Here is a 14626-nt window from a genome sequence, read left to right as displayed (position 1 = left end):
TTCTTAGCTCCTAATATAGTTCCTAAGGCCCGGTTGTTCGTACGTTACGGTAAAGTTAAAGTTAAAATTTTACCCTTGTCAATTTTGACCACGGTTAATTTGACATTTTTATTATGAAATTTTGACGTTCAACAACGCTTTTTGAATTTAACCCCGGTTAATTTTACTGTAACTAGAATTTAACCCTAACCTTGACGTAACCGAGCTTCGAACAACCGGGCCTTAAGCAAATATTATCTCACTGTACAGGATGATTGGATATTGTGAAAAACAGATGGAGTTTTAATTATTTTATTAAAACCATCACTATCAAATACATAGCCTTACAATACGTACTAGCTGTATGAGATCGCCGAATTATTCTAATGCATTCAATTGTATATTAATTACTAATTTATATTTAACAATCACTGGCGATACTTTGTTGATTATCATGTTAACTTAACTTACAAACATTAGTGTCAAAATTGCGATTTAATTAGCGATTTACCAGATAACACAGGCGATTTTTTTACGGAGCCCTATTTTCCTGGGTCATAGTGTGAATTACTGGACCGATTTAACATTTTTTTGTTGTATTTTTATTGATGAAGATAGATAATTATAAAAACAGAAACAGCACATTTTGATATAAAATCGAAAACGTTACAATGTTTGCCTAGTTTGCTTGTTCAAAGATGACAGCCAATTATATAAGTATTATGAAAAATACCAGTATGGCTAAAACCAGTATGGCTAAGGCAAATATTAGAATCTAGGGAATGTAGTAAACTATATCAGTTTAGACTTAAAATTGAAACAACTTATAACTTTTACAAACTAAAAATGAATCACTAAGTTACGTCAATGGATAAAATCATGTTTTGAATATCTAAAATGTTGTGTCGCTTTAACATGATAACCAACCAAGTTCACGCAGTACAATAATAATACTAAATTGACACAAATATTATATCGTCTAGTCCACCGTGATGAGTCCACTTTCCCTGACCACTTGCTCCGTCGACACCGGGTTTAAGAACACTGGAAATTTTATTGAATATTAATAATTTGTCTAAAAAAAACATGCACGGTACGTTGGGAGCAGCAGTTTTCAGGCGGAAAAAACTTCTAGTGATTATACGGTGAAAAGTTAAACGACACGGTAATTTGTACCTTCTGTGGTATTTAAATTCGCCAAAGTAAAATTATCACAATTTCCATATTATATCTTTTCAAAGAGGGATTTGGACTGAATTTAATTATTAGAAAAAAATTGTGACGTAAGTTGTATCAGATATATTATTTTGTCCTACAGCCATGTAAAAACGAACTATAAAATGTAAGTAAACTTTGGTCATTAGAGAAATATGTTCAACAAATGGACACTTACTTGTGCTCCCAGTGAATAAGTCTTGGTCCGGGATGATGCTGGCGGCTGCTATTGCGGCCTCATCGAGCACGATCACCTGGAAATCATTAACAAAATGATCAATTTTTGAAAAGGAATGAATGCTGATTATTGATGACAAAGCAAATTGGCGACCTGTGGGGTACCTTTGTGTAGCAGTGGACATCTTTCAGCTGAAAGTGTTTATCTGTAACGCGCTAAACTTAGGAATTACACGACCGATTTGACAAATTCTTTCAGTGCTGCATACATATAGCCCATTTATCGATAGAAGCTATAGGTATTATACCGGCTGGGCGAAACAGTTTCCACGGGACGCGGGTTAATAATAATGAGGTACAGACATAAGAAGCTCACCCTTGTTATTTGTGACTAAAACATAACTGACTATGATAGTGTATTATACACCTCGGCTTAAATATTTGGGGCAAAACATGATGTTATGAGCTCATTACTGGTGGTACCCGGAAGGCTGTGAAACCTTAGTATGTCGGTATAATTCAGTAATGTGGAGGATAGATGATATTCACCTGCAATTCTACATCTCATTAGTTTAAATTAAATTGTGAATTCTACTAGTATTACTGTAGGTCAACTCAGTGTATAATTTTAGGGATGAAAATAATGCACAAAATGTGGGTGTTTTGGTGAAGGGATTTTAGCGGAACTTCAACTTACCTACTTATTAATAAAACACGAACTACGCATAATTACTCTACTTCAGCTGTTCTCCGCGGTTTCTTTATCTTAGATCCTTTCTCAGGCTCTAGAATTCTGTGAACGTCTCATTTGAATCGGTTCAGTGAAAATACGATAGACAAAAGACAGAGTTTCGTAGTTATAATTTTACTCAGAAGAGTTGAGATGATCGATGTTGATGTTCAAGATTATTTTGGCAGCTGAGTTTAAGAACCAATCAAGAACCTCATGAGGAACACTTGTAACGTTTTCCCCAGCAGTGTCCATTTTCCCAACCCTTTCATAGCGTCGAAGTCTAAACTAAAAGAATATACCTACTTATCATAAAAGCAAAATGTTTTGAAGTACCTTGGGGAACCCGAGCACCCTGGTCTTCTCAACAGCATCAACAACAGTCTTCTTCTCCTCATACACCATGTTCCTGAGAGGCAGCAGGTCTATGGCGTTGGCTGCCAAAGACCAGAGGTGACCAGCGCCTTGAGGGGCTCTCGCGCCTTTACGAAAGTGAGGGTTGATAGACAAGTTGTGTCGAACTGAGTTCTTCCAGCGCTCGTCGTTCGCTTTGTAGAAGGGGAAACGGTCTCTGAAAAGAGTGGTAGAAGAGTTAGTCAGAATAACACTTGTAGTTAATGTACCGTATAGTTTTTTACCTATTCATCATGTTTCTTTTAATTTTAATGGTGTTTTCAGCCACGGCGATCATTCTCAAAGATGACATTTTTGTAATGCACTTGCATATTGGCTTAACTTAAATTTAGATTTTCGAGTTTAAGCTCTCGATTGAATGTATATTCACCATGTATGTTGTGTTATGTTTTATTTATAAAACAGCCAAAAGATTTAATGCTTGAGTGCTGGTATGACTCATATGTTTTATATCAATATCACCTGCTATATTTTCTCCCACCCAACCAACGCACCTATCAATAACCCAATGAACCGTCACCAAAATCCCATATAAAAAACAAAAAACAATAAACGCTTGTAACCCCAAATCTGGTATAACACCACCTGCTTAACTCTGCCTTACATTGTGTTTACAGGAGACATTGGGGCACGCGACCTCGTAGCTAGGGCGCGCGCCCCGTCTCCGCCTGGCACCGAGATCGATTGCGCTGCGAACCGCGACCGACCGATGCACGATACAAGAATTATCTAATACTGTACAGACTAATGCACCTGCTTATTGAATTCGAGGATTATACGGCAAAAACATCACTGACAAAAAACAATTTTGAACTTTATGCAAATATGTTATGGTTGATTTTATTTATTTATTTATTTATTTATTTATTTATCACAAAATACAACTATCATTACAGGAGAACCTAATGCAATAGTGTATTGACAATTTTACAGATACTTAATCTAAACTACTCTACACACTTAAAAATTAAACATTAATTATATTAGAGCAGGTACAGTACACTACTCTTGTGAAGTGTCTAGAGCGAAGGGAGGGATGGACAGCTTAAAAACATCCCCCTATGTCCAATTTTGATGGATATCATGCACCTGTTTATTAATTAGTTCGGGTATTAAAATGTTAAAGGTGTTGATCAACAGGGAAAGCGATCGGTTACGTGCCTCCAGTTTTAAAATGGGTATCAAGATTTTTATGTGCTTAGTTGAGCAGGCTAGTACAAGATTAGGCACCTGATAACCATTGGAATCTTTTTAAGAGGATTGAGAATTTAAAAAACTGTCGCAAATACTGTTATAGAACCTTTGTTAATTAAGCAAGTTTCAATTTTTTCCTTTTAGTCATGATGAGTACCATGAAAGGTCAGACGCGAACCGACAACCCTTACAAACAACCCTAGTATTGACCTTGAAGATCAAAGGGCTGAATTAAACAGTATAATTGTATCTTGATTAGCTCTATTATCGTATGTGATCGAGAGATGATGCTAATCACAAGAAGGTTGCTTCAACACTTTGAAAGGCTGACTGACCAACATTTGATTTCGATATGACCTCTATACTTCCTACAGATTTTAATACTGTCCTTCATTAATCACCAACTAGAACTAATCACCGGCGATATAATTACACTATCAGCAATACACCATGGTTAAACATCAGGATTGCAATGTTTATCGGTCCGTAACGGAGGGGAACAATATTAATTTATTATCGCGATAATGTTTACTACCGTTTAGAGGGGAGCTTTGTGATTGGTAATCTGTTCGATTAGCGATGTTTGTTGAATGGTCGTCACGGTTGCGATAAGAGGGGGTGACGGATCACGGTTTGTGGAAAACCTGTAGCAGTTTGTAAACATAAGGGATTACAAGTAAAAATATTGGCTGTACTGAAGGGAGCTGCAATGGATAATGATTCACACGGGACCTAGTTGTCACTGTGAAAAAGTGAAAACTTGTACCTAAATCTAAGGCTTAGACACTTATACAGATTTTACTTCATGTTATATTGAAAATCTAACTACCTAACATAAGATTTAATCTGGTCATTAAAATGTTATTCCTACTAATAATTTCTGACTACATTCATTCTGCATTCAATTCAGTGTGAATATTAGTGAACAAAGAATGTATTATTAAACTAGATTCATGCTAGAAATACCAATTAAATGCATTCAAACATGGCCGTTATGCTATACAAATAATAACCACAGCTCACATACCGTCAAAATGCATCCAATTAATATTACTAACATGAATTCAAAATATTCGCTTAGCTCAAATATTTGTTCCGCGCTAAACAGCAGAAAACCAATTGGCTGCCGTTTTACAATCGGCCGAGCTAAATATCCGAATTTTCTTTAATTATAAACACAACGCGGTGACAATCAGTTTCAAATCAACCATTACCTGTTAACTCTGTACAATAGCTGAACAATGGTAGTAAATTGTACTATAATACCAACAAATAGAAATGACACCCCTTCACGAAATGGTGCCGGGTGACGGAGGTACATTTTCTTTTGTTCGTCTAATTTGATATTAAGCTTTTGTTGTATGAAGTTTAGTATAAAGAAAGGTGTTATTTGATTTGAAAGTTTGACTATTATTAGGTAATCAAGACTACAAGTTTTGCAGAAAAAAGCTATCCAACGCGGTACTTTTTCCGCAACGGGTAAAAAGTAGATTTTGTATGTGTTATGTAGACTAAATTGTTATTTACCCGGGTGCGATAAGTAGTTCCCATGGGACACGGGTGACGAAAGCTAGTATTATATATCAAATAGACGGCAAATTTTATCGCCTTACAACTATCTACTCACCCTCTTATTAACAGAGAAGCTAATTAAAGTGACATGTATACTCAAGAAATTGCAACTCAAAAGTTCTAGAATAATTTGCATAGCGTGATGAATAAATTCTGATGCTGTAAGCCTATTTGGCGCAGTGTCGCATCTACCGCAACGGTTTATGTAAGCACTTACAAGTCAAAGGAAACATTACCTACTTAAAATGAACCTTATATTATACAATTCTGCTTGAATAAAATGTAAAATAAGCATTTGAGAAAATTTCAAAATATATATATATGCGACGTAATAAGAACAATAAACTACTAACTCCTACATAAGATCTAAAATTGTAAAACATCGTAAGAAACATACTATTTTGTGAATTTCTCATTCCCAGTACATTATCATGTAAAGCTCTTTCTGTTCAGATAACTGAATTAAAGAACTCAAGATTTTTTTTAAAGAAGAAATATAAGTAATCATGACCAACTTGATTTTTCTCACATAAAATACATTTTACAAATATGAATTGAAAACCACTTACTGTAATGTGTTTTCTACTAAAATTAGGAAGAAAATATTCAATAGGGAACAACAAAGAAAAATTCTATCTAACAAAGAAATTGCGACTCACGAGATCCATTGGTATATGGCAGATACTGTTAACTCTCCATTCTCCCTCAAAGCCTTCTCAATCAGCTCAGGGTATGTATACGGCGGTTTCTTTAGCGCCGGTGGCGTATCAGGAATATCCACCTTCGGCTCTTTCACAACAGGCTCGTCATCAGGCACTTTGATGTTCACGAAATCGTCCAATCTGAAGTTCAGCAGCCATGCCAGGCTCGCACAATCATTATCCTCCTCCGTAGGACTTTTGGAGCATTTTCTTCGTCTCCATTTCGACCTGTCACCTGTTCTAGCCGCCATTTTGGTTGGACACGATTGGCAGCCACGACCGCACTGATGCCGTTCGAAATTCGAACGTCAGTGTGTTGTTTCGTGCCAGTCCGTGCTATCTCTGCTACGCTTGTAATCTCTTTAGGGTGCATGGAGGTGGTATATCACTTTTATTTGAAAAAGTTTTTAATAAAAAAGCTTTTAACTTGGAAGACCTACTTTTATTTAAATATTTTATTTTATTTGATGTCTTTGGTTTTGTGATGCAAAAAAACGAACTAAAAAATAGGAAATAAATTTTAATGAATTTAAGAAAACAGTGTTAAAAATTTCAATGAATATAAATTAATAATAGTGTGAATACAAAAAAAAAATATTTAAAAAAAAGCGTGGGGTGCATGGTGTCAATAGTTATAAATATTTTATTGACAGATATGAGTACAGTGATTTTCATTTCGATAATATCTTAAAAAGCACCCCACGCTTTTTAAATATTTTTTTGTATTCACACTATTATTAATTTATATTCATTGAAATTTTTAACACTGTTTTCTTAATTTAAATTCATTAAAATTTATTTCCTATTTTTTAGTTCGTTTTTCTATAAAAAGCGTGTTTTTTAGTTTTTTTAAACTATTATTTATTTTCTACTTTTTAGTTTGTTTTCAAACTATTATTTGTTTTGTAGAATTAAAATTCTCTTTAGTATACAAAAATTTGTCAATATTAGAGAAAACGACTAAAGATAATTATTGGAAATAAAAATTAACATCGAGTCCTGCCTTATCGACTGTAGAGAAAAATTCTAGAATATTTTAATTAATTTTCTTACCTTATCGACTACAGATGAAAATTATATAAATTAACAAAGATCATATTTTGCAAATTGAAAAGCCTAGAAGTCGGTGTCTAATGGATGTTACTAAGTTAATTTTGCCACCGACTTCTAGGCCGATGCACCTAAAATTAGTTTTTTTTTTGCTTTTTAGTGTTTTGGGAACTCGGTTTAATTTTTTTGTAAAAAGGTTATTTATTTAAAGCTTTTCAGTGATACGAATAGTTGTCACTATCCATACAAGTGGGAAGTTCTCATCAATACAAAGAATATAAGTCCAAACGAGGTATTTTACATATTCAGTTGTCGAGTTCCCTTGACTTTCTCTGGTCTCCATCATCAGGTCAGCTCCAAACCTTCACTGTTGCATAGGTCTTGTCAATACGAATAATTTAAGCCCAAACACGAGGTAGTTTACATATTCAGTTGTCGAGTTCCCTCCATTTGCTCTGGTCTCCATCATCAGGTCAGCTCCAAACTTTCACTGTTGCAAAGGTCTTGTCAATACAAATAATTTAAGCCCAAACACGAGGTAGTTTACATATTCAGTTGTCGAGTTCCCTCGACCCTCTCTGGTCTCCATCATCAGGTCAGCTCCAAATCTTCACAGTTGAATAGTGCTTTTAGGCGTACACCTGAGTGTCAAGTTTTTACCCTATGTATGCCTACAAGTTTTGAAGGTTGCCCTCGATTTCTCAGGGTTTCCATCATCAGATCCTGACCTGATGAATATGGGACCAACTAGCAGCTATTCCAAGTCGAACAAAAAAAGAATCACGTAAATCGGTCAATAAACCTCGGAGTAATCGATGTGTATGTGTAACCTCCTCCTTTTTGGGAAGTCGGTTAAAATGGAATAATTTTATCAAATTAGTGTATTGTCATCGGTCCTCAATAAATCTACAAAGTTTAAACGAAATCTGGCCGTTTAAAGTGGGTCAAAATCGCGCCCAAAGAAGTCGGTTACAAACAAACATACAAACATACAAACATACAAACATACAAACCTACAAACATACAAACATACAGGTGAAGCTAATAAAAAGCGTGTAAAAATGGATTTAATTTATTTAGAAGCCATTCAAAAATATTGTACGTTGTATATATATTTTTTTACTAAAGCATTAAATCTGTATTTTATTTTTATCCCTTTTTTTTCAATTAATATTCCTGCGACGAATATTTTGTAATTCTAACCTTTCCTTTGTCATGCTCTAGAATATCTGTGTATTAATTATATCTAAATCAGCTTAGTTTTGGCGTAAGAGTTTGACAGATATACAGAGTTGCTTTCACATTTATAATATTGCACGAAGTGAGGAAAGTAAAGGACTAGCCAAGTCCTGTTTTTCGCACTTAATTCACTTCGTACTACTATTTGGGAGAAAACTATCCACCGCCTTTTCCAGGTCTCCTCAGTCGTATTTTTGTGTAAAATGCAGGCAGCTTATCATAATATTTTACGGATTAAAGGAAATATCCTACCCAATTCATGTTGTCCCTCCAAAACAATACGTGAGTCCTCGTCATGTTTTCTTCTAATAATTGTTTTCTGTTTCAATGCGATATTTGTACAGCCGCGTGAACTTTGTTTACAATATATTTTGTTCAAGTGTGACAAAAGTGTTTGTTCAAGATTAGATTTTATTTGTATATGATTTAGGTGCTATAATGGTGTGTTCATTTTGTTTTTTGTTGCTATTTGATGGGACTAGGTGTTGGAACTGTTGAAGATTCAAATGATTAGATTAATAGGCTGCTATTTTTGCATTTTTTTTACACAAGATTTTTGCCTTTTATTGTATGTGTTTTCATTAAAATATATACTCATTTATATACCATGTTTCTAACAAATTCCCGTTCTATAAAATACTTGCATATCTGCAAATTATTTTGCCTCGTTTAAAAAAATCAAACACGAAAACAATAACATGAGTTACCCCATACACTGCATCATTAGTAATTACACGCGATTGGCTTAAAAACGGGTAGGCCTTTTGACTTTGCTACTATTCCATTACCCTTAACAAAATTACTTTTGAACTGCACAAAGCTAAGTTATCCAACACGGCTCAAACATTTCCGAAGCGAGTTGCAGATAACAGGTCACTATTAAATTATCACCGTTGGACAGTGCTTTTTTATTCCGACCACGGAGTAAGGAAAGATGAGCGGAGATGCCATGATGCAGGTAGGTCAGGCGCCTTCTACCATGTCAAATTCGTAGTGAGCATGACTAAGACGATCAGTTACGAGTGATTTAACGAGGCGTTTGGATTCTTTGCGACGTCTGTCAAAAATTTTTGTTATTACAAAAAATGATCGGGTCCAAAGAAGGGCGGAAACAGTTACGTTCCTCGTCCCCCACTCACCCGCATTTTGGCGCGCTACTTTTTACTAGATTATCCGTTATGGCACCTCCGCTAATCATTTTGTTCTCGATGATCCCGTCCAATGCGTACACATTTTAAATTCAATTACTTTTTCCAATTTACACGGGTGCCGCGGATTTCTCGCTATAAGCTGCTGGATTGATTTGTTATGTGTGCTCAATGGTTTTGTTTTTCGTTTCATTGTGAAATGTTCAAAGGTTTTGTTTTTTTTTTTTGGGAAACGGCTGTTGTGTGCGACGTGCGAGATGGAGAGGTTGAATTTAGAAGGCATGCAAGGATTTATATCATAGAACATTTTATTTCTAAACGAATCATCAGCAAGCTTTCAAATTAAACTGCTTCATGTCAGCGACTTGTATTTTTATTTTAAAGCTGCATGCATTTTTTTTTTAATAATAAGGAAAGAATTATAAGTACACATTGTTGCTCATGACTGTACATTTCATTTGGCCTTCTACAGCCAACTACAATCCCTTAATTGTAAAAAGTAGGAAGATAATTTATTGTGTAATGAATTATGTATTTATCTATAGTTACCCAACAAGTATTGTACTTACATTTATGTTCAAACCCCTAAACATCCAAATAAACATTTAAATCATGTCACAAATTAAATCTTCATTATTCCCTTACAGTTTTAATGTCCCAACTTCGTCCAATCTTATGGGTCTTGGGCACGGAGAACAAAATTACAAGCGGAGGTGCCATAATGGAAAATCGCTTTAGAAAGTAGCGCACCAAAATGCAGGTATACGGAGGACGAGGATCGCTACTATTTTCGCTCTTATACGCCTTCTTTGGACTCGACCATTTTTTATAATACCAAACATTATTGACAGAAGTCTCAAAGACCCCGATCGCCTCGTTAATTCAGTCGTAACTGATTCGTTTTGGTTATGACCACCATACAAATTTGATCTAGAAGAAGGCGCCTTTACTACCTGCATTACGGCATCTCCGTTTATGTTTCCTTACTTCGAGGTTTTGGGACTTGCAGCGGCTCAAACAGACCCCTTTTGGTGTGCCCTTGAACTACTTCGATCCCTTTTGTTGAAGACGCCCGGGGCCCAACAATGGAGACCAGCTGTGACCAACATCAATGCTCATTTAGAATAAAAGAATGTTAATGGACAAACTTTGTTATTGTTTTGTGGGCTCTTAGAAACGAGATGATTATTTTCATTTGAATTTTTAATTTGAGTAAATGGTTAATTATGAGTTCTTGAAAAGGTGTTATAACGTGTAATGTTGTAAATTGTGATTATATTGTAAAAAAATCATTCAGGATAGAACTAACAATTATTAAAATAGGCGGAAGTAAATAAATGCAAAACATTAAATAAAACAAAATTTAAGGATAAAATAACAATATAATATGTATTGGTAACCGCATTTTAATCAAAAACAGACGTTCCAATTTACATTAAAAAATCATTTTACCATACGAAACTAATTTGTTTCCAATTAGAAAAATAATTACGAATGCGGCATCGAAACGGATATACATTGGCGTAGGAAAAATAAAACGTTCGCGCAACCGAGTGAGATCCGATTTAATTCGATTACGAGCATCGCATTGAAACGTTTCGAATTGAATCGATTTCTAAGTGTTTCGATTTAATTGAAGCCCATGCTGTTCTCGTATCCGAATGCAATTATTTACCATTTACCGGCCGATGCCCGCAACCGTTATAACCAATGGTGCCTCGTTTGGACGTCTTATTTATGATTTCATAATTGGTCGAGTTACTTGTGACTAGCTGAAAAAAAAAATTATGTAGACAGTCTTTTAAAGAAAATACTGTTAGGAATAGAACAGATGATAATGATTACTCTTTTATCTTGAACATCAAATGTTAAAAACTTGATATTGGTTCTGTAATGTAACATAGAATATTTCTCTTTAGCAAAAAAGCTTAACATATTCATTACTTAGCGACCAGTAATTCTCCCACATAAATTATTTATCAGTCCGTTAGAATTATTCAGCAATACCAAAATAGCACTTAAATTATCACTAATCATAACTGCAGTAAGTCTAGTTACTCCAACGAGTTAATATCACGATGATACCGAGAACATCAAACAATGCCGAATGTAATTGGTAATACGAATCAGCTAATTACGATCGCTTCGGTAATGTAATATTTTTCGCTATAACAGCTTGTAAAAGCGAATCATTCTCCATTTATTTTCATTAAAGCAATTATAGGAAATATTGGACTCATACAGTACTATAATAATTGCCGTTTGGTTTCGCCTGTCATTTCAAAAAGTAGGTACGAAGTCTAACTACGTCTAACCAAGGATTGTTATATTTACCGGAAAAAAGTCTGTATGGATAAATCTATATAAATATTATTATGAAGATCAACCACTTATTTGTTTGACGCTAATCTCCGAAAATTCTGTTGTTTTATTAATTTAAAAGTTAGATAGTCCATTTATCGAGGCCTTTATTTTTTAGACAGGTGCACGGAGTAAACACGGGTAGAACTGTGGGAAAGAGCTGTAAATAAATTAATTATCAAAGAGAGTCAAAATCAAAATAATTTTAGTGATACCTCAATAATTTTCCACCTACACATATCAGCATAACCCAATACAAACACCGTCAAAGTTCAGCAAAACCAACGTTTGCGTTTACGAAGGTAATATTGGCAATTGACGTCAGATCATTAACGGGCGTCACGTTCGCATGATTTCACCGTGTAATGTACCTGTGACGTAGGCGTTACTGTAACTATGAGCGTCATGTTAGATTTGAAATGTTATAGTTCGGCCGCTCAGAGAATGCGTTTCTGACACATCGCGATTGAACTGACGACGTAACTTTGTAATGGCGTTGCAGTACGATAAAAATATTTTTGCTGGTTGTTTATCGTTTTAACAATTGTTGAGCATTAAAACAACATTATTATATCAATAATAATCAATGAATGTTGTAATTTTGTGCCAAATTGAGTGTCAAATAACTTGGTAAACAATATTTTTCTAAATCTATACTGCGCTATTACAAGGTTATGTCAGCGCTTTATATTTGTAGTGCTGTGCTAAAAATAACAGGCAAGTATCGTAATCTTTTCTGGTTGATGGTTCTTATACAGTTATACTTATAATATAAAATAATACGTTTTGTTTTTCTTTTTAAGAATTTGAAAATAATGGACTATAGGATAACTTTTATGAAATATAAAAATAAAACTATGATCAAACTGAACGCGCGAAAGAAAGTAGCATTTTTATGTTTAGGTTAAAAATGGTAACCCAAAATGGCATCATGGGCCGTCATTTTGTGACGCTAAATAGTCATTTGTTGTCGTTTCGTGCGCTAAGACTAAGTGCCCTGCCTCATTAGGACGCCAATGGCGACGTCGCCGGCTACGTATCCAAGCAGTTAGTATTGAAATGTATGGAACCTAACTCACTTGGCGACGGTTTGGTAACGTCGCCAAATTGGAGGCGTGGCCAGGAGCTACAGTTCCCTATGTGGCTTCTGGCTACCGTGGCAACTTGGCGACGTGGCCACAGTAGCCACTATAATGTACACGGTAAAGCGCACCTCCCTCACACAGTCGCCAATGTGGTCGCGACGTAAACAATTGACTGTCGAGACGCCATGGCCACTCGACTTGGCGACATTTGGATGCCAGAAGTAGCCAGACCTGTGCCGCTGGCGACGTCGCCATGGCGTCCCAGTGAGGTAGAGCTCTAAAAACCTGATTTTGGAAGATTTTGACCGAGATATCAGGATTGATTCTGTTATTGATAATACCTAATATACACGTAATATACACGTAGGCGAAGATGATGATGAAGACACCACCTCCTCAAGCGAATCGGAGTCTGATTAACATTCTGTACGCACATTTAATTCAATGTACTTACTTTATTGCATAGAAATACAGATTGTAACTTTGTAACATAGAATAAATAAAACGATTTTATTATATGAATATTACCTTTTTTTGGTTTCCACTTAAATAACTAAAATATAAATTTTAAATGATTCCGCCAATTTAAAACGAAAATAATCTTAAAATAATGCGGCGGTTTATTTTGGGGGAACGGTAACGAACTCAGTGTTATGTTGTGCCCATCACTAGTCCTGACTAACTGATAGGTGTCAGGAACGCATTCTCTGAACGGCCGAACTATAGGATTTTGATTCGTGGGGATAATAAGGCAATCATTGCCTCAGCTTCAATCATATGTCAGATAAGATTTACAAAAAACGAACTCATTTTCTTTTGATATAAGTGTTTTTTTTTTCAAATGCTAAAAATAGTAAACAGTATTCAGCGATAATCTACATTGAGAAAAAAAATAATTAAGTGTTTCTATAAAATCATAATACGTTTCAAAGCTCAGCTATATCTAGAAAATATAACAAATCTAAGTTATTTTATTATATTTCAGAAAATAAATATTATTTTCCTAATTATTGAACTTAAACAAAATAAGGATTTACACAACAAAAAGATTTTTTACTAAAAAAAAAACAAAACAAAAAACGAGCCAGTAATTACTCGTCCATTTTTTCGATGTAAACGCAGCATAAGACAGTTTCAGTACTCATTGTCATCAAGTGGCTTTAGATTGCAGGAATCCATTAGAAGCAGATACTGCGAATTAATAGCGAACGGTCTTCACTGACTTCGATAGAGTTCCTTATAGACTATTCTACGGGATTTACTACTTTCATCAAATATTTATTTCCCATCAGAAATTCCGTGTAGAGTTTATTTAGCGGAATTTCGGGTTGATATGAATTCGTCACACGTTTTGGGGAAAAATAACTAAGAATTACTTTTTTATACTTATAGGTAGGTAGATCCGCTTTGTGTGCAATGAGAACTTACAACGAACCCAAAATTACATGATTCATATTAAAATTTGTCATAGTGTTTTCAAAAATGAGCGAAAACAAAATCATCGTGACTACCATAAATTACCGAAAGTATTAAGTAGGTATGACTAATTGTAATCATAATTAAATTATTATAGATATTATAGACAAAGACTTCATTGAACATTTATCTTTAGGCCAATCACTAACTTTTGGAGTGATCACAAATTGTTAAAAACATAAAAAAGCAAGTTTAATTAAAAACTTCTGCGCACAACCACCTCGATGGCGCAATGGTCACCATGCCGGACTGCCGAACCTGAGGTCCCGGGTTCGATTCCCGGCT

General features: G+C 35.0%; 1 protein-coding gene across 1 annotated transcript; it reads right to left on the bottom strand.

Annotated features, from left to right (window-relative positions):
- Positions 1 to 291: 291 nt before the first annotated feature.
- Positions 292 to 6300, bottom strand: LOC110374201 (forkhead box protein A2-B). The gene is made up of 4 exons (XM_021331806.3): positions 5941 to 6300; positions 2438 to 2672; positions 1373 to 1448; positions 292 to 1023 (listed from the first exon to the last, which is right to left on the bottom strand). Exons 1-4 carry the CDS (start codon positions 6231 to 6233, stop codon positions 959 to 961), a joined length of 669 nt encoding a protein of 222 aa, XP_021187481.1. The 5' UTR covers positions 6234 to 6300; the 3' UTR covers positions 292 to 958.
- Positions 6301 to 14626: the final 8326 nt, after the last annotated feature.

The sequence above is a fragment of the Helicoverpa armigera genome, chromosome 10 (genome assembly GCF_030705265.1).
Source record: "Helicoverpa armigera isolate CAAS_96S chromosome 10, ASM3070526v1, whole genome shotgun sequence".
In the NCBI taxonomy this organism is placed as follows: Eukaryota; Metazoa; Arthropoda; class Insecta; order Lepidoptera; family Noctuidae; genus Helicoverpa; species Helicoverpa armigera.
This window is presented reverse-complemented; position numbering and strand designations above follow the sequence as displayed.

Coding starts and splice junctions, on each gene's coding strand:
- LOC110374201 (XM_021331806.3), bottom strand. CDS start 6,233: ATGGCGGCTAGAACAGGTGACAGGTCGAAATGGAGACGAAGAAAATGC. Junction 1,449..2,437: donor GGGTGCTCGGGTTCCCCAAG/GTACTTCAAAAC, acceptor AATGATTTCCAG/GTGATCGTGCTCGATGAGGC. Junction 1,024..1,372: donor CTTATTCACTGGGAGCACAA/GTAAGTGTCCAT, acceptor TAAAATTTCCAG/TGTTCTTAAACCCGGTGTCG.